The sequence below is a fragment of the Oncorhynchus mykiss genome, chromosome 17 (genome assembly GCF_013265735.2).
Source record: "Oncorhynchus mykiss isolate Arlee chromosome 17, USDA_OmykA_1.1, whole genome shotgun sequence".
Classification (NCBI taxonomy): domain Eukaryota; kingdom Metazoa; phylum Chordata; class Actinopteri; order Salmoniformes; family Salmonidae; genus Oncorhynchus; species Oncorhynchus mykiss.
This window is the reverse complement of record NC_048581.1, coordinates 16,776,579-16,801,724: the sequence shown is the minus strand read 5'-3', so window position 1 is coordinate 16,801,724 and position 25,146 is coordinate 16,776,579. Positions and strand designations below refer to the sequence as shown.

Sequence of the window (25,146 nt, the reverse complement as noted above, 5' to 3'; positions counted from 1 at the left end):
AACACAGTCAGTTTATTTTGTTAATTTTAACCTTTATTTAACTAGGCAAGTCAGTTAAAGAACAAATTCTTATTTACAATGACGGCCTACCCTGGCTGATTGGCTGAAATATCAAAAACACAGTCAAACAGTCTATGTTAGACAATACATATCTTTATCAATTGCTGTCAATAAGATTGTAAAACAAATCAGCTGCCTTATACATTTTTTCAGTTCTAACTTAGAGTAATGATCATTTACAAAACCAAAAAATAATTTGAACTGCAAAGTTGGTCTGTGCAATAAACCAGCACTACATTTGTTTAAAACACATATTATCAACATTATTATTTAAATATGTTATTGAATTGTCTGGTTAAATAAATGTAATCTTAAATGAACAAAAAAACAGATTGGAACATCAGCCACTTTCCACAGGATTTTTCAGAGACATTACATTCAAGATGGCCATGTTATACACAACATAATAATACATTCTTCATTTCTACTGAGAGATTTATCAGTATCAGATCAGTATTTACTGTGAGCACAATCATAGTATCATATTGATATCATAAATAGATGTAGTACTGTCATGAGAGGTAGAAAAGTGTTCAGAAGTGGTATGAAAACGTATCCCTGAGCAGATCAACAGAAACCATATGACATGAGATGTATACGGTCTGATATAGCACGTCTTTCAGCCAATCAGCATTTATAACGGCAACTATATGATATGAGTGGTAAACTCAACGGCTATTTCTTCTTTGTCTTTTTAACTTCTTATGGCTGGGGGGCAGTATTGAGTAGCTTGGATGAATAAGGTGCCAAGAGTAAACTGCCTGCTACTCAGGCCCAGAAGCTAAGATATGCATATTATTGTAGATTTGGGTAGAAAACACACTGACGTTTCTAAAACTGTTTGAATGATGTCTGTGAGTATAACAGAACTCATATGGCAGGCAAAAACCTGAGAAAAAATCCAACCAGGAAGTGGGAAATCTGAGGTTTGTAGTTTTTCAACTCTTTGCCTATCCAAGATACAGTGTAAATTTGGTCCGATTGCACTTCCTAATGCTTCCACTAGATGCCAACAGTCTTTAGAACCTTGTTTCAGGCTTCTACTGTGAAGGGGGAGCGAATGAGAGCTGTTTCAATCAGGTGTTTGGCAGAAGGCCATGAGCTGGTCACGCGTGTGGCCGTGAGAGCGACCTGCGTTCCAATGCATTTCTAAAGACAAAGGAATTGTCCGGTTGGAACATTATTGAAGATTTATGTTAAAAACATCCTAAAGATTGATTCTATACATCGTTTGACATGTTTCTACAAACTGTAACGGAACTTTTTGAATTTTTGTCTGGACCTAGTGCGCCTCATGAATTTGGATTTGTGAACTAAACGCGCCAACAAAAAGGAGGTATTTGGACATAAATTACGGACTTTATCGAACAAAACAAACATTTATTGTGGAACTGGGATTCCTGGGAGTGCATTCTGATGAAGATCATCAAAGGTAAGTGAATATTTATAATGCTATTTCTGACTTCTGTTGACTCCACAACATAGCGGGTATCTGTATGGCTTGTTTTGGTGCCTGAGCGCTGTACTCAGATTATTGCATGGTGTGCTTTTTCCGTAAAGGTTTTTTTAAATCTGACACAGCGGTTGCATTAAGGAGACGTATATCTATAATACCATTCATAACACTTGTTTCTTTTATCAATGTTTATTATGAGTATTTCTGTAAATTGATGTGGCTCTCTGCAAAATCACCGGATGTTTTGGAAGCAAAACATTACTGAACATAATGCGCCAATGTAAACTGAGATTTTTGGATATAAATATGAACGTTATTGAACAAAACATAAATGTATTGTGTAACATGAAGTCCTATAAGTGTCATCTGATGAAGATCATCAAAGGTTAGTGATTAATTTTATCTCTATTTCTGATTTTTGTGACTCCTCTCTTTGGCTGGAAAAATGGCTGTTTTTCTGTGACTAGGTGCTGACCTAACATAATCACATGGTATGCTTTTGTCGTAAAGCTTTTTTGAAATCGGACACTGTGGTGGGATTAACAACAAGTTTATCTTTAAAATGGTGTAAAATACTTGTATGTTTGAGGAATTTTAATTATGAGATTTCTGTTGTTTGAAGTTGGCGCCCTGCACTTTCACTGGCTGTTGTCATATCTATCCCGTTAACGGGATTTCAGCTGTAAGAAGTTTGAAAACTAACAAAGTAGTCTACAAGACAAAACACTATTTATGACTCTGTGTAACACAAAGCAATGAACACTAACTGTCTGTCTCTATTCACTCACCTGTTACCATCCTATCGAACCACAGCTATACATGCATATCTATATACATATCTATGAATGTATGGATCTATGTAAAACATACCCATACCTCACACACCACAATAATATGGCAATCTGTGATTCAAACAGCAACAAATGGATATACCAAATCCCAGATTGCCCCTTTAACTCCCTAGAGTCGATTGAGGTACCGGTGCGTCAATCTAAGTAACATAATAAAAAAATACCCATTAAAACCTGTCGGTTTAAGCTATATCTGTTTATATCTGAATCCGCCGATATCGCCCTTCCGCATCTGCGGTGAAAGCTGACAGAGCTAGAGCGGTGTTTGTCAGACCATGAGACATCCACGAAAAGCGATCTTCTCACGAAAACGTCTGTAGCGTCTGAACGGTTTAGCCTATAAAATATGGAAAGATGAGACTCTCACGAACACGTTGGATCCCACTGTGGAAAGGGGAGATTCTCAAGAAAGCAGTATGTGTTTTTCTCTACGACCCACACTAGTGTCACGGGAGTCACCCTGAAGGTAACCGGTATCAGTTTAAAATGTCTTATGGAAGTATGGAGGTCATTTTGTGCCTACCAAAAAAAAGGGGTTAAATATACTACCGTCAAAGTTTTAGAACACCTTCAAGGGTTTTTCTTTATTTTTACTATGTTCTATATTGTAGAATAGTGAAGAAATCAAAACTATGAAATAACACATATGGAATCATGTAGTAACCAAAAAAGTGTTAAACTAATCAAAATATATTTTATAATTGAGATTCTTCAAAGTAGCCACCCTTTGCCTTGATGACAGCTTTGCACAATCTTGGCATTCTCTCAACCAACTTCATGAGGCAGTTACTTGGAATGCATTTCAATTAAGAGGTGTGCCTTGTTAAAAGTTAATTTGTGGAATTTCTTTCCTTCTTAGTGTGTTTGAGCCAATCAGTTGTGTTTTAACAAGGTAGTGATGGTATACAGAAAATAGACCTACTTGGTAAAAGACTAAGTCCATATTATGGCAAGAACAGCTCAAATAAGCAAAGAGAAACGACAGTCCATCATTACTTTAAGACAGGAAGGTCAGTCAAAATGGAACATTTCAATAACTTTCAACGTTTCTTTAAGTGCAGTTGCAAAAACCATCAAGCTCTATGATGAAACTGGCTCTCATGAGGACCACCACAGGAAAGGAAGACCCAGAGTTTTCTCTGCTGCAGAGGATAAGTTCATTAGAGACACCAATAATAAGAAGATGCTTGCTTGGGCCAAGAAACACAAGCAATGGTGGAAATTTGTCCAAATTGGAGATTTTTGGTTCCAACCACCGTGTCTTTGTGAGACGCGGTGTGGGTGAACGGATGATCTCTGCATGTGTATTTCCCACTGTAAAGCATGGAAGAGGAGGTGTTATGGTGTGGGGGTGCTTTGCTGGTGACACTGTCTGTGATTTATTTAGAATTCAAGGTACACTTAACCAGCATGTTTACCACAGCATTCTGCAGTGATACGCCATCCCATCTGGTTTGGGTTTAGTGGGACTATCATTTGTTTCTCAACAGGAAAATTACCCAACACACCTCCAGGGTGTGTAAGGACTTTTTGACCAAGAAGGAGAGTGATGGAGTGCTGCATCAGATGACCTGGCTTCCGCAATCCCCCAACCTCAACCAACTTGAGATGCTTTGGGATGAGTCGGACCGCAGAGGGAAAGAAAAGCAGCCAACAAGTGCTCAGCATATGTGAGAACTCCTTCAAGACTGTTGGAAAAGCTTTCCAGGTGAAGTTGGTTGAGAGAATGCCAAGAGTGTGCAAAGCTGTCATCAAGGCAAAGGGGGGCTATTTGAAGAATCTCAAATATAAAATATATTTTGATTAGTTTAACACTTTTTTGGTTACTACATGATTCCATATGTGTTATTCATAGTTTTGATGTCTTCACTATTATTCTACAATGTAGAAAATAGTGAAAATAAAGAAAAACCCTTGAATGAGTAGGTGTTCTAAAACTTTTGACCCCCCTATTCTAGTAACTTTCTCAATCCTGGTTGGGAGATTACCATATTGGCTTCCTCCAACCAGGATTTCTGGATAACCAGGGAATTTTGGGAAAATTACAAGACTTTTCCAAACTTAGACCTTGGTGAAATGTTTTCATAGCTCAGCTCTGAGCTTCTTTCACTGGCATGTAGCCGTCACTAGAGGGCTCTATTGCCATTGAAGAAGACAGGAGAGACATCTCCTCAATCAGCCTGCCTGGATGACTGGTTCTCATACCCAGGGATGGAGCCAATCCCAACCCAGAGAAGGGGAAGTGTAAACTGGTCAGTGAAATAGGTAAGGGAGTGGAACAGAATGGAAATATATTGTTAGTGGTAATAAGAGGGATATGGTTACAGGGGGTCACAGTTAGCCTGACCTCATCCTCCACGCTCTCCTGGCTTTCCTGATCCTCTCCCCTACTGCCAATGCCTGAATCTGGGCTCTGAGGGGCCAAGAGTTGGGCCTGGAGCTGCAGATTATCCACACGTTCATAGGAGGAAGACATTGTGAGAGAACCTCCTCCAACCCCCATCTCCGTACCCTTTCCCCCTACACTATCCAACCCAGGTAGGGTGAAGGGAAGCTGGGGGAAAGCGGACAGGGAAATGGGTAAGGGGGTGGAGCAGAATGTAAAGTTATTGTTATTGATAAGAGGAAGAAGCGGAACAAGATGGAAGTCCTGAGAGACAAAATGGGGGGTGGATGCAATAGGCCCGACCGCATCCTCCACGCTCTCCTGACTTTCCTGATCCTCTGCCCCACTGCCGATGCCTGAATCTGGGCTTATGAGGGCCCGACGCTCGGCCTGGAGCTTCTCAACACGCCCGTAAGAAGAAACCTGGAGGACATCTTCACCTGCACTGATGCCTTCAAGTACACCTCCACCCCCCACCTCTCCATCCTTCCCTCCACCCAACATCTCTCTATCCTTCCCTCCACCCCCTATCTCTCCCTCCTTCCCTCCACCCCCCATCTCTCCATCCTTCCCTCCACCCAACATCTCTCCATCTTTCCCTCCACCCCCGATATCTTCGTCCTTCCCCCCTACACCTCTACTACTATCCATCATATCTCCTCTGTTCTCCTCCTTCCACTCATCTATCATTTCAGTAGTGCCACCTACTGGTCCGTAAGGGGAGTGTACAGAGCAGGGTTCCAGCTTGATGGAGGTGGATCCAGGCTGGGAGCATTGAGATAAGAAGTAGCTGGAGTTGGAGAAGCCAGAGCAGAAGGAGTGGCCACTGTTGTCCCATCTCTTCTCTTGTGGTGGTGTCGTCCTCAAGGGGGTGACGTTGTCCAGGCTGTCGGTGATCTCTACCTGGGAGATGTCTTCACGGTGCGAGGCAGAGTTGATGGATTCAAGGGCAAACAAAGGACCCAGCCAAGCCTGTAGGCACGGACGGACACACACACACACACACACACACACACACACACAGAGAGAGAGAAAGAGAGACATATAGAGGAGAGGTAAATGAAAGGATTATTATTTTTATTTTTCTATTGCAGAGGAGGCTTGTAAGGTGAGGACTGCACTGTCTTCCGACAGGTGGCTTCAATCATACATGATGCTAATTCTTAGACAATGGTGAGGACAGCTCATAATAATGTCTGGTAATAAATATATGGAAACTATGTGTTTTATCTGTTTGATACCATTCCATTCATTAGGCTCCAGCCATTATAACCTAACTACAGCCATTATAACCTAACTACAGCCATTATAATCTAACTACAGTCATTATAACCTAACTACAGCCATTATAACCTAACTACAGCCATTATAACCTAACTACAGCCATTATAACCTAACTACAGCCATTATAATCTAACTACAGTCATTATAACCTAACTACAGCCATTATAACCTAACTACAGCCATTGTAACCTAACTACAGCCATTATAATCTAACTACCGCCATTATAACCTAACTACCGCCATTATAACCTAACTACAGCCATTATAATCTAACAACAGTCATTATAACCTAACTACAGCCATTATAACCTAACTACAGCCATTGTAACCTAACTACAGCCATTATAATCTAACTACCGCCATTATAACCTAACTACCGGCATTATAACCTAACTACAGCCATTATAACCTAACTACCGCCATTATAACCTAACTACCGCCATTATAACCTAACTACCGCCATTATAACCTAACTACCGCCATTATAACCTAACTACAACTATTATCACCTAACTACCGCCATTATAATCTAACTACCACCATTATAACCTAACTACAACCATTATAACCTAACTACAGCCATTATAACCTAACTACCGCCATTATAACCTAACTACAACTATTATAACCTAACTACCGCCATTATAATCTAACTACCACCATTATAACCTAACTACAGCCATTATAAACTAACTACAGCCATTATAACCTAACTACCGCCATTATAACCTAACTACAGCCATTATAACGTAACTACAGTCATTATAACCTAACTACAGCCATTATAAACTAACTACAGCCATTATAACCTAACTACAGCCATTATAGCCTAACTCCCGCCATAACAAGGTAGTGCACAATACAGGGAATAGGGTCCCTTTTGGCACGTAACTTCAGTCAAAAGTAGAACTGACCTTGAAGTTTCCATCGTGCTGGAGGTTGAGGCCCTCAAAGTACCTGGAGGGATCTGGTATAGGAGGATTCAGAATCTTCTTGACCCTGTCAGCAATGAACGGAAATGAAAGGAAGTTGCACTTAACCAACTACAAAACATTACATCTAAAACATGATGTTTACTTTGCAGTCCGTTGGTGTTAAAATAAATCACATTTACAATGGACCCCAACCCTTCCACACACACACACACACACACACACACACACACACACACACACACACACACACACACACACACACACACACACACACACACACACAGACAGAGAGTACTCACTTTCCTTTGCAGAGCAACATGGAGACCAGCAGGACTAGTACAACAACAGCTCCCACCACGGTGACCACCACAAAGTCCTGGTCTAGAACATCAGGACTACCTGAGAACAGGACCAGAGGAACAACATAGAACATACTTTGAACATATTTAGAACGTACATAACAACACCACTGTCTTACTAAAAGATTGGCATAGAAAAGCCTTCATTTACATTTCTGTCTGTAAGTTTGTTTTGAGCATGTGTCTGCCTGTCTAAGAACGAAAGAAAGAAATAGGGAAGAAAGAAGGAGCTATTTTTCAAGATTCATATGGAAACACACTACTATGCCTGCCTTCCAAATGGCAACTTATTCCCTGTTTAGTGCAGTGCTTTTGGCCCATAGTGCTCTGGACTATGTAGGGAACTATAGGGCCATTTGGGACACAGCCCAAGTATATACAGTGGGGCAAAAAAGTATTTAGTCAGCCACCAACTGTGCAAGTTCTCCCACTTAAAAAGATGAGAGAGGCCTGTAATTTTCATCATAGGTACACTTCAACTATGACAGACAAAATGAGAAAAAAAATCCAGAAAATCACATTGTAGGATTTTTTATGAATTTATTTGCAAATTATGGTGGAAAATAAGTATTTGGTCAATAACAAAAGTTTATCTCAATACTTTGTTATATACCCTTTGTTGGCAATGACAGAGGTCAAGCGTTTTCTGTAAGTCTTATCAAGGTTTTCACACACAGTTGCTGGTATTTTGGCCCATTCCTCCATGCAGATCTCCTCTAGAGCAGTGATGTTTTGGGGCTGTTGCTGGGCAACACGGACTTTCAACTCCCTCCAAAGATTTTCTATGGGGTTGCGATCTGGAGACTGGCTAGGCCACTCCAGGACCTTGAAATGCTTCCTACGAAGCCACTCCTTCGTTGCCCGGGCGGTGTGTTTGGGATCATTGTCATGCTGAAAGACCCAGCCATGTTTCCCCTTCAATGCCCTTGCTGATGGAAGGAGGTTTTCACTCAAAATCTCACGATACATGGCATTTATTCTTTCCTTTACACGGATCAGTCGTCCTGGTCCCTTTGCAGAAAAACAGCCCCAAAGCATGATGTTTCCACCCCCATGCTTCACAGTAGGTATGGTGTTCTTTGGATGAAACTCAGCATTCTTTGTCCTCCAAACACGACAAGTTGAGTTTTTACCAAAAAGTTATATTCTGGTTTCATCTGACCATATGACATTCTCCCAATCTTCTTCTGGATCATCCAAATGCTCTCTAGCAAACTTCAGACGGGCCTGGACATGTACTGGCTTAAGCAGGGGGACACGTCTGGCACTGCAGGATTTGAGTCCCTGGTGGCGTAGTGTGTTACTGATGGTAGGCTTTGTTACTTTGGTCCCAGCTCTCTGCAGGTCATTCACTAGGTCCCCCCGTGTGGTTCTGGGATTTTTGCTCACCGTTCTTGTGATCATTTTGACCCCACGGGGTGAGATCTTGCGTGGAGCCCCAGATCGAGGGAGATTATCAGTGATCTTGTATGTCTTCCATTTCCTAATAATTGCTCCCACAGATGATTTCTTCAAACCAAGCTGCTTACCTATTGCAGATTCAGTCTTCCCAGCCTGGTGCAGGTCTACCATTTTTTTCTGGTGTCCTTTGACAGCTCTTTGGTCTTGGCCATAGTGGAGTTTGGAGTGTGACTGTTTGAGGTTGTGGACAGGTGTCTTTTATACTGATAACAAGTTCAAACATTAATACAGGTAACGAGTGGAGGACAGAGAAGCCTCTTAAAGAAGAAGTTACAGGTCTGTGAGAGCCAGAAATCTTGCTTGTTTGTAGGTGACCAAATACTTATTTTCCACCATAATTTGCAAACAAATTAATTAAAAATCATACAATGTGATTTTCTGGATTTTTTCCCCCTCATTTTGTCTGTCATAGTTGAAGTGTACCTATGATGAAAATTACAGGCCTCTCTCATCTTTCTAAGTGGGAGAACTTGCACAATTGGTCGCTGACTAAATACTTTTTTGCCCCACTGTATAGGCCCACATTAAAATGTGTACTAATAACCAATGACATCACTGATGCTGTATTTACCTGTTGGCTTCATCTGGCCCAGAGTGGAGACCCATGATGCACTGGGGCTCCAGTCGCTCCACTGACAGTCTGGGTAATCGTCTGGGTTGGCTCGAACCCGGACTCTGACCTGGTACCTCCTTCCTCTCTCCAGCATCTCAGGGTCCAGGTCAAAATACATCTGTTTGTTTGATATGTTCACCTCCACAGCATCCTGCAGTAGCACAACATACAGTAGGTCTACTTTTAGATAGTGTACAAAGAGAGAAACACAGTTGTTATTATCTGTCCTCTGTCTCTCTTCCTCCCCCTCTCTCTCTCTATCACCTCCCAGTGATGTAGTTTCTGTTTCCACTGTAGTTGGAAGTCATAGTTGAATATCATTTCTGAAATGGGAGCTCCTGGTGTCCAGGCGATTGAGGCATTGATGACGGTCGGCTTGCCAGGGGGATGCATTTTAACTGCCAAACACAAAACAACACAGTTAATGTCCTCATAGTAGTACTAATATATTACTAATATCACTGTAACAGAACTACTAGTACTAAGTTGAATTCGAAATGTTAGCATCAGGTATGAATTAGTATTAAGTTGTGTACAATGCGTTCAGAAAGTATTCAGACCCCTTCCCTTTTTCCACAATTTGTTACGTTACAGCCTTATTCTAAAATTGATTTAAAAAAATAATTCCCCATCAATCTACACACAACACCCCATAATGACAAAGCAAAAACTGTTTTTTTGAAATGTTTGCAAATGTATTAAAAGTAAAAAACAGAAATACCTTATTTACATAAGTATTCAGACCCTTTCCTATGAGAATCGAAATTGAGCTCAGGTGCATCCTGTTTCCATTGATCATCCTTGAGATGGTTCTCCAACTTCATTGGAGTCCACCGGTGCTAAATTAAATTGATTGGACATGATTTGGAAAGGAACACACCTGTCTTTATAAGGTCCCACAGTTGACCGTGCATGTCAGAGCAAAAACCAAGCCATTAGGTCGAAGGAATTGTCCGTAGAGCTCCGAGACAGGATTGTGTCGAGGCACAGATCCGGGAAAGGTTACCAAAAAATGTCTGCAGCATTGAAGGTCGCCAAGAACACAGTTACCTCCATCTTTTTTAAATGGAAGAAGTTTGGAACCACCAAGACTCTTCCTAGATCTGGCCTCCCAGCCAAACTCAGCTATCGGGGGAGGTGACCAAGAACCCGATGGTCAACCCGATGACAGAGCTCCAGAGTTTCTCTATGGAAATGGGAAAACCTTCCAGAAGGACAATCATCTATGCAATCATCTATACAAATCAGGCCTTTATGGTAGAGTAACCAGGCGGAAGCCACTCCTCAAAAAAAGGCACGACAGCCCGCTTGGTGTTTACCAAAAGGCACCTAAAAGACTCATACCATGAGAAACAAGATTCTCTGGTCTGATGAAACCAAGATTAAACTCCTTGGCCAGAATGGAGGAAACCTGGCACCATCCCGACGGTGAAGCATAGTAGTGGCAGCATCATGTTGTGGGGGTGTTTTTCAGCGGCAGGGACTGGGAGACTAGTCAGCTTTGAGGGAAGGGTGTAAGGAGAAAAGAACAGAGAGATCCTTGATGAAAACCTGCTCCAGAGCGCTCAGTACCTCTGACTGGGGCTAAGGTTCACCTTCCAGCATGACCTGAAGCACACAGCCAAGACAACGCAGGAGTGGCTTCAGGACAGGTCTCTGAATGTCCTTGAGTGGCCCGGACTTGAACCCGATCGAACATTTATTTCACCTTTATTTAACCAGGTAGGCAAGTTCTCTGGAGAGACGTGAAAATAGCTGTGCAGCAACTCTCCCCGCCCACTCTGACAGAACTTGAGAGGATATGCAGAGAAGAATGGGAGAAATTCCCCAAATACATCTGTGCCAAGTTTGTAGCGACATACCCAAGAAGACCCGAGGCTGCAATCGCTACCAAATGTGTCTCAACAAAGTACTGAGTTAAAGGGTCTGAATACTTATGTCAATTTTTTAATATTTTTATACATTTGCAAAAATGTATAAAAACCTGTTTTTGCTTTGTCATTATGGGGTATTGTGATGTCATTATGGGGTATTGTGATGTCATTATGGGGTAGTGTGATGTCATTATGGGGTATTGTGATGTCATTATGGGGTAGTGTGATGTCATTATGGGGTAGTGTGTGTAGATTATGAGGGGGAAATGATTTTATACATTTTAGAATAAGGCTGTAACATAACAAAATGTGGAAAAAGTGAAGTGGTCTGAATACCTCCTGAATGCACTGTATATTAATAAGCTTTCCAGTATGATTGTATTGCATTTTGTTGTATCATAGTGTATTGATTTTGTGTATTTTGTATGCTGACTTCACAAAAACTCATAAAGTTATGGTATTGTATCATTGTAGTTGGTGTACAATTAATGTAGTAGATTAGTAATAGATGACACATCGTACATAATATCACTCAAATTACTGTACACTTACTGTGGTTAAATGGTTGATACAGGTATTCAATCTGTATCACATAATCTTCTGCTTGTCCACACCGTACAACAATGGATATTTTATCCTCTTCCCAAAAGAACTGAAAGATCATTTACAGAAGTTCAGTTATCCAGGGTTGTTTGCCTATTGGTCTATATATATGCTGTCATTGTTTTATTATTATTATTATTATTATTATTATTAGGAAAAAATGTTTTATTTTTTTATTTTTTTTATGACAAATTCCTGGTTAATTTATTCATTCAGATTAATGTGTTACATTCATGTTATTACTTTTAAAATAGTTTTTAAATCATTGTTTTGATCTATAATAATGCACATATATAACCAAGCATTGGTTTTAACTTGATGTAGTTTTATAAAACTCACTGGATTGCCCTCAAAGACCAGACTGCCGCCTCTCAAGGTTGTGTTGAAACCGGCCAAGGACTTCATCTCACATTGCCTGTAGTTACAACAGTGAACCATTGTTTCAGTTAGCATCCCAAATGGCACCCTATTCCCTATATAGTGCACTACTTTAGACCAGGACTCTATGAGAATAGGGTTCCAGTGAGGCTGCATCCTTAGTCTTCTTTACCTTTTAAACCCGGGGTATTCACCATGCAGAGTGCACGGCATGTCTGGGGGTATGCATGTGTTGTTCAACACACACGTGATGTTACTGATGAAGTCATTGACACACTGTAGATCTTTGAGAAACAGAGACAGAGAGAGAGTGAGAGAGGAGAGAGAGAGGCAGAGAGAGAGAGAGAGAGAGTGAGAGAGGAGAGAGAGAGAGAGAGAGAGAGAGAGAGAGGCAGAGAGAGAGAAAGAGGCAGAGAGAGAGGGAAACAGAGAGAAAGAAAAAAATAACAACAGTTTTAATATAAGGCTCTATATCATGTTTTATAAGGCTCTATATCATGTTTTACAAGACTCTATGTCATGTTTTATAAGGCTCTATAACATGTTTTACAAGACTCTATGTCATGTTTTATAAGGCTCTATGTCATGTTTTTTAAGGCTCTATGTCATCTTTTTAAGGATCTATGTCATGTTTTTAAGGATCTATGTCATGTTTTACAAGGCTCTATATCATGTTTAATCATACACACTCAAAAGTTTGGGGTCACTTAGAAATGTTCTTGTTTTTGAAAGAAAAGCATTTTTTGTCCATTAAAATAACATCAGATTGATCAGTAATACAGTGTAGACATTGTTGATGTTGTAAATTACTATTGTTGCTGGAAATGGCAGATTTTTAATGGAATATCGACATAGGCGTACAGAGGCCTATTATCAGCAACCATCACTCCTGTGTTCCAATGGCATGTTGTGTTAGCTAATCCAAGTTTATCATTATAGAAGGCTAATTGATCATTAGAAACCCCTTTTGCCATTATGTTAGCACAGCTGAAAACTGCTGTTCTGATTAAAGAAGCAATAAAACTGGCCTCCTTTAGACTAGTTGAGTATCTGGAGCATCAGCATTTGTGGTTTCAATTATAGGCTCAAAATGGCCAGAAACAAATAACTTTCTTCTGAAACTCATCAGTCTATTCTTGTTCTGAGAAATGAAGGCTGTTCCATGTGAGAAATTGCCAAGAAACGTAAGATCTCGTACAACGCTCTGTGTACTACTCCCTTCAAAGAACAGTGCAAACTGGCTCTAACCAGAATAGAAAGAGGAGTGGGAGGCCCCGGTGCACAACTGAGCAAGAGGACAAGTACATTAGAGTGTCTAGTTTGAGACACAGATGCCTCACAAGTCCTCAACTGGCAGCTTCATTAAATAGTACCAACAAACCACCAGTCTCAATGTCAACATTGAAGAGGCGACTCCGGGATGCTGGCCTTCTGAAAAATAGCTTCTATCTCAAGGCCATCAGGCTGTTAAACAGCCATCACTAGCACAGAGAGGCTGCTGCCTACATACATACTTGAAATCATTGGCCACTTTAATAATTGGAATACTAGTCACTTTAATAATGTTTCATATCTTGCATTACTCATCTCATATGTACAGCATATACTGTATTCTATACTATCTATTGCATCTTGCCAATGCAGCTCTGTCGTTGCTCATCCATATATTTATATGTATATATTCTTATTCCATTCCTTTACTTAGATTTGTGTGTATTAGGTATCTGTTGTGGAATTGTTAGATATTACTTGTTTGCTGCACTGTCAGAACTAGAAGCACAAGCATTTTGCTACTCTCCCAATAACATCTGCTAACCATCTGTATGTGACCAATACAATTTGATTTGATTTGAGTTACTGCAAGTCATAAAGAAGAGCTGCCTCCACTATTCCAGCACCATTTCAACTTCAACATCATCAAATCACCTCTGCTTCGTCTAATAAAGTGACAACTAAAATATAACCCCCCCAAAAATGTGTCCAATCAACATAAGCTAAATATGTGGCTGTCCATGGTTCTGATTTATGTGTGCATGCATGTGCGTTCGTACAAGTAGAAAAACATGTTGACTCACTCTACTTGTAGAGAAACACCAATGCCATCCTCCTCTCTTTCACGTTGAAACAGTACAAGCTTATTTACAGTACAAGCTTATTTTTTTGTCCTAGGCTACCTGGCTAAAATGCTTGCTTGAACTTCCATCCTCTCAGGCCAGGGGCACAACAACGTATGAATTAATGGTTGGATCGGAATTGCTTTTGGCCAATACAGAGAATTAAGTAAATCCACAAGTCCAAATCCCTACCTCCATCAATGGCTAATTTAGGAAAGGGACACTGGAGGACAACAACAACACACACAACAATTCAGTTGTTTCTGTTAATGATGTTTACTCTCAACGTGTTTTGATAGGAGAGACGCCAAATCCAAGCTGATATCCAAGCTGATATGACACCATACATTATTTACCATTCATTTCTATTAGGCACAAAATAATCACACGTTTGTAGAGTCACAAGCTTGATGTAATCATTGCATGCTATGAATATGGGACCAAATACTAAACTTTTTACTACTTTAACACACATTAAAGAACTTTTGGTCCCCTAAAATGGGTAGACTATGCACAAAAAGTGCTGTCATTTCTAAAAAGGTTCACCCGATATGGATGTAAATACACTCAAAATAAAGCTGACAGTCTGCACTTTAACCTCAAAGTCATTCTACATGTGTTGTAATGCATTGTGAAGGGTATTGATGACTTACAGGACTGTGGTTGGCTGGAGCAGGTTAGTAGGGGGAGGAGCAGGATGACATAGAGACACCATAGAACCTTCATTATGACTTCTTCCTGGTCCTTTTTCTCATTCTAGAACACAGTAGGAGACATGACCTTAGCAACAGGTGACACAGGTGGCTTAGTGTTCCAAATGGTACCCTATTTCTTATATAGGGCACTACTTTTGACCAGGGCTCATTTAACTCTGGTCAAAAGTAGTGAACTATGTAGGGAATAGGGTGACATTTGGGATGGAAGAAAGCCTGAAGCATGAGAAGAAAAAGTGCAACTTTCTATGTCTGTCTGCGTGGTGTGTTTTTTCCATGAAAGTAGATCAAGTGTTATCAGTTTAAGCGTAGCCACACACGCATACACACACACAGTGAAAGCCACAGAAACTGAACAGGTGTGCAAGTGGGAGAGGGATCCATACATCCTCATTTACAGAATAGAAACTTATTAGGTCACATAAGGTGAAATACATGTCAGATATAATTAACATCTGGTGAATACAAAGTAACATCTGTTTTACTGTTGCATATCACTAGACATGAAGGTTATTTGTATAAAACATATCACTAGACATGAAGGTTATTTGTATAAAACATATCACTAGACATGAAGGTTATTTGTATAAAACATATCACTAGACATGAAGGTTATTTGTGCAAAACATATCACTAGACATGAAGGTTATTTGTGTAAAACATCTTATTAACAAAGTTGCATTTGTTTAAACCAACTGTTCTTACACACTGGTATGCCAGAAACAAGCCAAGCACACACTTAAACACTGTAAACCCATTTAGTAGGTTATTGAAATTTGCATAGCATTTTAGGTGCATTTCAAACATTTCCATGTTTTTAATATTGCAGATATTTTGTCTCTTACCTTCAGATATTGAACGGCCCAAGCTGGGTAGCTGGATGAGTTGTGATGGAACTAATTAAAAAACATGGAAAGGGTTGGATGAAGGATGATAGCTCTACTGATGGTGTTACTAACTATGGTATTACTCCAACTCTAGTGAGTCTGTCTGTCTGTCTCTCTCTCTCTCTCTCTCTCTCTCTCTCTCTCTCTCTCTCTCTCTCTCTCTCTCTCTCTCTCTCTCTCTCTCTCTCTCTCTCTCTCTCTCTCTCTCTCTCTCTCTCTCTCTCTCTCTCTCTCTCTCTCTCTCTCTCTCTCTCTCTCTCTCTCTCTCTCTCTCTCTCTCTCTCTCTCTCTCTCTCTCTCTCCCTCTCTCCCTCCCTCCCAGTGTGTCAATCATAATCAAGATGATCATCCTACCAACGACCAGCGTCTCTCTGTGACACGTTCTAACACACTCAGGTTCTAGAAATATACACTTAGCCACACACTATACTATCACCTAAAGACGTTTCCAGAACCATGGCCAGAGATGCAACAGTTGAACCATGCTACTCATCTGAGACACTGTTGTCCTTTGACAGTCACTATTGCTATTATTGATATCTCTGTATATTATTGTCAGGGCCTGTATTCATAAAGCATTTCAGAGTAGAAGTACCGATCTAGGATCAGTTTAGCCTTTTAGATCATAATATATAAGATTACATGGACAAGGGGACCTGATCCCAGATCAATAAAGCATCTCAGAGTAGAAGTGCTGATCTAGGATCAGTTTTGCCTTTTAGATCAGATATATATATATATATACAGTAGTTCCGATAGCTGTACATGGGCAGTGTGCTGTTTGCTACCATTCTCTCATGTGTTTTTTTTTAGTAAAAGGTCACTGTGGTTAGAGAGACATGTTATGTTCAGTCTGAGGTGTGAAGTTTCCACTCCTTTAAAAAAAAAAAAACCCACCTAAAAACAACCATCTAACAGGTATAAGATGTGTTGACTGGGCGAAGAAAAAGAAGGCTCATAATAATGCCTGGAATGGAGTTCAAGGAATCAGTGTGTTAGATGTGTTTGATACCGTTCCATTAATTCTGTTCCAGCCATTACTAGGAGTCCGTCCTCCAATTTAAAGTGCCACCAGCCACCACTGGTTTCTGTACATTGTTAGCTGTGAAGCCTTGTGATGTCGTGTTCACTGTCGTGTTCACTGTTCACTTTCCAGCCCTAACCTGGTAGCCTGGTCCCAGATCAAAGCTTTTCCTGTCTTAACCTGATATCCTGGTCCCAGATCAGGGCTTTTCCTGTCTTAACCTGGTAGCCTGGTCCCAGATCAGGGCTTTTCCTGTCTTAACCTGATATTCTGGTCCCAGATCAGGGCTTTTCCTGTCTTAACCTGGTAGCCTGGTCCCAGATCAAAGCTTTCCTGCCTTAACCTGATATCCTGGTCCCAGATCAGGGCTTTTCCTGTCTTAACCTGGTAGCCTGGTCCCAGATCAAAGCTTTCCTGCCTTAACCTGGTAGCCTGGTCCCAGATCAGGGCTTTTCCTGTCTTAACCTGGTAGCCTGGTCCCAGATCAAAGCTTTCCTGCCTTAACATGATATCCTGGTCCCAGAGCAGGGCTTTTCCTGTCTTAACCTGGTAGCCTGGTCTCAGATCAGGGCTTTTCCTGTCTTAACCTGATATCCTGGTCCCAGATCAGGGCTTTTCCTGTCTTAACCTGATAGCCTGATCCCGGATCAGGGCATTCCTGCTATAACATGTTAGCCTGATCCCAGATCAGGGCTTTCCAGCCGTAACCTGAAAGCAGAGAACATACACACACACACATGCATTGCCCACGCAAGCTCGAACACAAGTGCAGTCTTCATGCAAGCTAACACACACACACATATTGTGCATGCACACACACACACACACACACACACACACACGGGCTACAGGTAAGAAAACCACAACGTCCTCGTTTCCCAGAATGTTTACAAGCTGTTTCCAATAACAAACAAACCTCAAACCACTAACACCCCCGTCCCCTGCTCCTCTCTTCTCTACCTCTCTTCTCATCCTCTCCCAAACTAAACCTCATACTAAAACCCCCTCCCTTCTTCTTCTTATGTACACCTCTCACCTCACCCTCCCTATCACTCTCTGACTTCCTTTCTACCAACGCTCACTCCCTGACTCTCCCCTCCTCCCCCTCCCTATCTTCTTTCTGACTTCCCCCTCCCTATCTTCTCTCTGATTCCCCCCTCCCTATCTTCTCTCTGATTCCCCCCTCCCTATCTTCTCTCTGATTCCCCCCTCCCTATCTTCTCTCTGATTCCCCCCTCCCTATCTTCTCTCTGACTCCCCTCTCCCTATCTTCTTTCTGACTCCCCCCTCCCTATCTTCTCTCTGACTCCCCCCTCCCTATCTTCTCTCTGATTCCCCCCTCCCTATCTTCTCTCTGATTCCCCCCTCCCTATCTTCTCTCTGATTCCCCCCTCCCTATCTTCTCTCTGACTCCCCTCTCCCTATCTTCTTTCTGACTCCGCCCTCCCTATCTTCTCTCTGACTCCCCCCTCCCTATCTTCTCTCTGACTCCCCCCTCCCTATCTTCTCTCTGACTCCCCCCTCCCTATCTTCTTTCTGACTCCCCCTCCCTATCTTCTCTCTGACTCCCCCCTCCCTATCTTCTCTCTGACTCCCCCCTCCCTATCTTCTCTCTGACTCCCCCCTCCCTATCTTCTCTCTGACTCCCCCCTCCCTATCTTCTCTCTGACTCCCCCCTCCCTATCTTCTCTCTGATTCCCCCCTCCCTATCTTCTTTCTGACTCCCCCTTCCCTATCTTCTCTCTGACTTCTTTTCCACCAACGCTCACTCCCTGACTCTCCCCTCCTCCCCCTCTTCTCTGACTTCCTTTCCACCAACGCTCACTCCCTGACTCTCCCCTCCTCCCCCTCACCCTCCCTATCTTCTCTCTGACGTCCTTTCCACCAACGCTCACTCCCTGACTCTCCCCTCCTCCCCCTCACCCTCCCCATCTTCTCTCTGACTCTCCCCTCCTCCCCCTCACCCTCCCTATCTTCTCTCTGACTTCCTTTCCACCAACACTCTCTCCCCGCCTCCCCCTTCACCTCCCCCTCTTGTCTTTGACTTCCTCTGTACCTGTGGCTGGGTGTGTACATCCTGTCCTACTTAAACACTGGACCAAATCAACCCCTAGGCTACATTCTAACTGGCACCCTTATTCCCTATATAGTGCACTATATACCCTAGAGGCCCTGGTTAAAAGTAGTACACAATATAAGGAATAGGGTGCCATTAGGAACACACTCCAAAGCCCCTCCACAATGAGGACAACGGTCTCCAGTTCAACTCTACTGGGAGCCCACAAGGTGTGCAGGGTTTTGCTCCATTTCTATTTGAACATCCTGTCCTAGTAAACCCAGGCCCAGATCAGCTCATAGCCCCCTCTATAATAAAGCCCTAATCAACCCATAGCCCCCTCTATAATAAAGCCCTAATCAACCTATAGCCCATTCTATAATAAAGCCCTAATCAACCCATAGCCCACTCTATAATAAAGCCCTAATCAACCCATAGCCCACTCTTTAATAAAGCCCTAATCAACCCATAGCCCATTCTATAATAAAGCCCTAATCAACCCATAGCCCACTCTATAATAAAGCCCTAATCAACCTATAGCCCATTCTATAATAAAGCCCTAATCAACCCATAGCCTACTCTATAATAAAGCCCTAATCAACCCATAGCCCACTCTATAATAAAGCCCTAATCAACCCATAGCCCATTCTATAATAAAGCCCTAATCAACCCATAGCCCACTCTATAATAAAGCCCTAATCAACCCATAGCCCACTCTATAATAAAGCCCTAATCAACCCATAGCCCACTCTATAATAAAGCCCTAATCAACACATAGCCCACTCTATAATGAAGCCCTAATCAACCCATAGCCCACTCTATAATAAAGCCCTAATCAACCCATAGCCCACTCTATAATAAAGCCCTAATCAACCCATAGCCCCCTCTATAATAAAGCCCTAATCAACCCATAGCCCACTCTATAATAAAGCCCTAATCAACCCATAGCCCACTATAATAAAGCCCTAATCAACCCATAGCCCACTCTATAATAAAGCCCTAATCAACCCATAGCCCACTCTATAATAAAGCCCTAATCAAAACCTAGCCCACTCCGTAATGAAGCCCTAATCAGCTCCTAGCCCCCTCCATAATGAAGTCCTAGTCAGCTCCTAGCCCCCTCCATAATGAAGCTCTAATCAGCTCCTAGCCCCCTCCATAATGAAGCCATAATCAGCTCCTAACCCCCTCCATAATGAAGCCCTAATCAGCTCCTAGCCCCCTCCATAATGAACATCTAATCAGCTCCTAGCCCCCTCCATAATGAAGCCCTAATCAGCTCCTAGCCCCTCCATAATGAACATCTAATCAGCTCCTAGCCCCCTCCATAATGAAGCCCTAATTAGCTCCTAGCCCCCTCCATAATGAAACTTGAATCAGCTCCTAGCCCCCTCCATAATGAAGCCCTAATCAGCTCCTAGCCCCCTACATAATGAAGCCCTAATTAGCTCCTAGCCCCCTCCATAATGAAAATTGAATCAGCTCCTAGCCCCCTCCATAATGAAGCCATATTCAGCCACTAGTCACCTACATAATGAAGCCCTAATTAGCTCCTAGCCCCCTCCATAATGAAAATTGAACCAGCTCCTAGCCCTCTCCATAATGAAGATTGAATCAGCTCCTAGCCCCCTCCATAATGAAGATTGAATCAGCTCCTAGCCCTCGCCATAATGAAGTCCTTATCAGCTCCTAGCCCCCTCCATAATGAAGTCCTAATCAGCTCCTAGCCCCCTCCATAATGAAGTCCTAATCAGCTCCTAGCCCCCTCCATAATGAAATCCTAATCAGCTCCTAGCCCCCTCCATAATGAAACCCTAATCAGCTCCTAGCCCCCTCCATAATGAAGTCCTAATCAGCTCCTAGCCCCCTCCATAATGAAACCCTAATCAGCTCCTAGCCCCCTCCATAATGAAGTCCTAATCAGCACCTAGCCCCCTCCATAATGAAATCCTAATCAGCTCCTAGCCCCCTCCATAATGAAGTCCTTATCAGCTCCTAGCCCCCTCCATAATGAAGCCCTAATCAGCTCCTAGCCCCCTCCATAATGAAGCCCTAATCAGCTCCTAGCCCCCTCCACAATGAAGCTCTAATCAGCTCCTAGCCCCCTCCATAATGAAGATTGAATCAGCTCCTAGCCCCCTCCACAATGAAGCTCTAATCAGCTCCTAGCCCCCTCCATAATGAAGATTGAATCAGCTCCTAGCCCCCTCCATAATGAAACCCTAATCAGCTTCTAGCCCTCTCCATAATGAAGATTGAATCAGCTCCTAGCCCCCTCCATAATGAAGCTCTAATCAGCTCCTAGCCCCCTCCATAATGAAGATTGAATCAGCTCCTAGCCCCCTCCATAATGAAGATTGAATCAGCTCCTAGCCCTCGCCATAATGAAGTCCTTATCAGCTCCTAGCCCCCTCCATAATGAAGTCCTAATCAGCTCCTAGCCCCCTCCATAATGAAGTCCTAATCAGCTCCTAGCCCCCTCCATAATGAAATCCTAATCAGCTCCTAGCCCCCTCCATAATGAAACCCTAATCAGCTCCTAGCCCCCTCCATAATGAAGTCCTAATCAGCTCCTAGCCCCCTCCATAATGAAACCCTAATCAGCTCCTAGCCCCCTCCATAATGAAGTCCTAATCAGCACCTAGCCCCCTCCATAATGAAATCCTAATCAGCTCCTAGCCCCCTCCATAATGAAGTCCTTATCAGCTCCTAGCCCCCTCCATAATGAAGCCCTAATCAGCTCCTAGCCCCCTCCATAATGAAGCCCTAATCAGCTCCTAGCCCCCTCCACAATGAAGCTCTAATCAGCTCCTAGCCCCCTCCATAATGAAGATTGAATCAGCTCCTAGCCCCCTCCACAATGAAGCTCTAATCAGCTCCTAGCCCCCTCCATAATGAAGATTGAATCAGCTCCTAGCCCCCTCCATAATGAAACCCTAATCAGCTTCTAGCCCTCTCCATAATGAAGATTGAATCAGCTCCTAGCCCCCTCCATAATGAAACCCTAATCAGCTTCTAGCCCCCTCCATAATGAAGATTGAATCAGCTCCTAGCCCCCTCCATAATGAAACCCTAATCAGCTCCTAGCCCCCTCCATAATGAAGCCCTAATCAGCTCCTAGTCCCCTCCATAATGAAAATCTAATTAGCTCCTAGCCCCCTCCATAATGAAGATTGAATCAGCTCCTAGCCCCCTCTATAATGAAACTCTAATTAGCTCCTAGCCCCCTACACAAAGACTCCCTAATCAGCCCCTAACCTCTTCCACAATGAGGACAGTGGTCTTCAACCTTGATTCTAGAGATCTAAAGGGTGTGCAGGGTTTTGGTGCAGCCCAGCACTAACACAGAACAAAGCCTGGGCTTCTCTGGGCCCAGGATGGAAGAATCCTTTCCTAGCACATAGCCTAGACACATTTCATCAGCCCCAAGGGATGGGAGAGGTGTATGCAATATTGTAACAGCTTCGTTCTCTGTGAGTCTCTCAAGTGATAATAGTCATCCTCATCATCATCATCATCATCACTACCGTGATCATGACCTTAACGGTGTAATACTGTGTCTTCCAAATGATCCCACTCAGACCCACACATGGCCACACACACAGGCAGAGGAGCTTTTCTTGATTAAACAACACATGTAATCCATAACCAACACATCATAGATGTAGGATCTTCATTTGAGACAGTTTTCTATAGCAGGAAAATGATCCTGCAGCAACTGGAAATGTGAATTATTATGTGGATTATAGTTATAGTTATGTGGATTATGGATATTTGTTGTAGGGGCTGATATATTTTTTGATAGGGCAAATCAAGTCTGACATTTTCAATTGGAAATTACAAGCGTTAGAAGCCTTATTGAGCCTTGATTACACTACAAGTTTGGATTTTCTACTGTGCAGGAAAATTCTAAGCAACAAAAGAGTGATCAAATGAAGATCCTATATCTGTATATGAGTATTCAAAGAGACTCTTACCTTACTGTATAGTGGACCTTCTTGTAGTCTCAGAAACACCGGCTTCTCAATGCTCTACGGTTGAGTTACGTTTCACTCTGAACTGAAGGACAAGTGCTTAATGATGAATCAGTTTCTTGTCTCTCAGTTGGGTCACCACCAGATGATTCAAACCCATTAATGACGAGAAAAACATCTGCCTGCCTTCTCTGAAAAGTAAAGGAGTGAACAGAAAAGAGATTACTGACAGAAAAGGGATTTCTGTGGCTTCAGTTAGTTTCAACTGAAACCACACACACACACACACACACACACACACACACACACACACACACACACACACACACACACACACACACACACACACACACACACACACACACCATCAACGCTGCTATCTGTACTTTTCAGAATCGGGGGTTAAATCAAAAATATTAAATTTTTCAGTTGTTCTTCTTTCGGTCTCTGTTCTTGTTCCCTTTTTGTAAAGAATATGACTCTGGTTACTGTGAAATGTTGAGATGATGCAAAGTGTCACATTAGAACATGTTCTGTTTTTATTCCTTTCTGGAAATAACAGGAGCAAAACCTTTGAAAGTGCCGTGTGGCGAGGGAGGTAGTGAAAGAGAGAGACAGAGACCAAATACGATGTGTTGCTGCCCTCAGCTGGACAAAGTGTGACTAGAGTATGGTCTTGGTGTAACAAGCAGTTGATTTTCACAGCCGCTTTTCACCTCCACAAGCAGCTACGAAAGGAGACTATTTAGCATGTACTGAACAGTCTTCTTTCAACCGTGTCCAGGTGCTTTATTCATATAGAACAAGGATAAAGAGGTATAATAGTTATTAGATACAAACAAAAACTCAGCCATGTTCTTAACCCATTAAAGATCACTGATTACAATACACACCATCAGGAAGAGGTTTTTAGGGTTGGGGGTATTTTCCTCCCTGTTCTGCTGACTAGTATTTATCTCTGCTCATAAAGGACTAAGGCACTAATTTGGTGGTAAAAAAAACTAATAATCCTAAATGTTTTATTTGTACGAGTATTATTTTTTAAAATGTGATTCATCAGGGGGCGCTGAAGCACACCCAGCATCCTTACTTCCTGCTGCTATGCATACCATGAGTTTATTCCACATGAAGTACATTCCTATCACTACGGAATGTCTTCCGGTTTAAAGTGTGTGTGTGTGTGTGTGTGTGTGTTTCCGTGTGTGTCTGTGTGACCGGTGGGTGGGTCCACTCGGCCATCCTGTATCTCTGCTGAACAGTGGGTGGGTCTGGTCCAAACGTAGAGACAGATAACAGACTGAACCCGTTCATCTGATGATCATAAACACACAGACACACAGATTCAACAAAGAAATGAGGATGAGTCAACTATTATTTCACAAGGATATGATTTTCCTTGGAGAACTCTGAATGCAGACATGGAAGAACTTCCTGAAATGACTATGTCCATTTACAGGACAAGTTTCGTAGGTGGGAACAGGAGCACAAACTGGTCAAACTGTAACGTTACACTTACTAAAATACACTATTTACAGTTTAAATTCAGCTATTTTAGTGATGCCTATTGCTGACAGGTATATAAAATCGAGCACACAGACATGCAATCTCCATGCCCAGGATTTTGGAATGAGATGTTTGAATGATAAGGCTAATGACTAACTGATGTGAATTCAAACTCCAACTGATCATCACCAACCCCCTCTAGTCCAAACAGTACCCCCCAGACACTGACCTAAAGACAGTTTCTAACTATTGTCCAATCACTCTGTCTCATCCAAACAAACACTATTCTTTTAGTCAGTTAAGAACAAATTCTTATTTTCAATGACGGCCTAGTGCCTGTTCAGAACGACAGATTTGTACCTTGTCAGCTTGGGGATTTGAACTTACAACCTTTCGGTTACTAGTCCAACGCTCTAACCACTAGGCTACCCTGCCTCCCCAATGTTGGAGCTTCCTTTAGTTCAGCAGGTACCTCTACATTGATGTAGATACAGTATCTATGTTGGCCTGAATCTGGATCTGGTTTCACCAACCCAAACACTTCAGTGGAGTTGAAGTAGTGAGATATTGTAGATCTGAGCCATTCACTCTCCTTCAAACCTGAGACAGACAGAG

The 25,146-nt window shown here is 42.3% G+C and overlaps 1 protein-coding gene across 1 annotated transcript; it reads right to left on the bottom strand.

Moving 5' to 3' along the window:
- Positions 1–4,704: 4,704 nt before the first annotated feature.
- On the bottom strand, positions 4,705–23,260 carry LOC110495069 (interleukin-2 receptor subunit beta-like). The gene is made up of 11 exons (XM_036948338.1): positions 23,037–23,260; positions 15,028–15,130; positions 12,433–12,544; positions 12,222–12,297; positions 11,832–11,931; positions 9,670–9,803; positions 9,364–9,556; positions 7,272–7,371; positions 6,952–7,036; positions 5,337–5,725; positions 4,705–4,807 (listed from the first exon to the last, which is right to left on the bottom strand). Exons 2-11 carry the CDS (start codon positions 15,098–15,100, stop codon positions 4,705–4,707), a joined length of 1,365 nt encoding a protein of 454 aa, XP_036804233.1. The 5' UTR covers positions 15,101–15,130; positions 23,037–23,260.
- Positions 23,261–25,146: the final 1,886 nt, after the last annotated feature.

Bases quoted from the DNA above. Each gene is read 5' to 3' on its own strand.
- LOC110495069 (XM_036948338.1), bottom strand. From the start codon at position 15,100: ATGAAGGTTCTATGGTGTCTCTATGTCATCCTGCTCCTCCCCCTACTA. The intron at 12,545-15,027 runs GTAAGTCATCAA...TGTTTCTCAAAG, and splicing joins CTCCAGCCAACCACAGTCCT to ATCTACAGTGTGTCAATGAC. The intron at 4,808-5,336 runs GTTGGGTGGAGG...GATAATCTGCAG, and splicing joins GGAGGGAAAGATGGAGAGAT to CTCCAGGCCCAACTCTTGGC.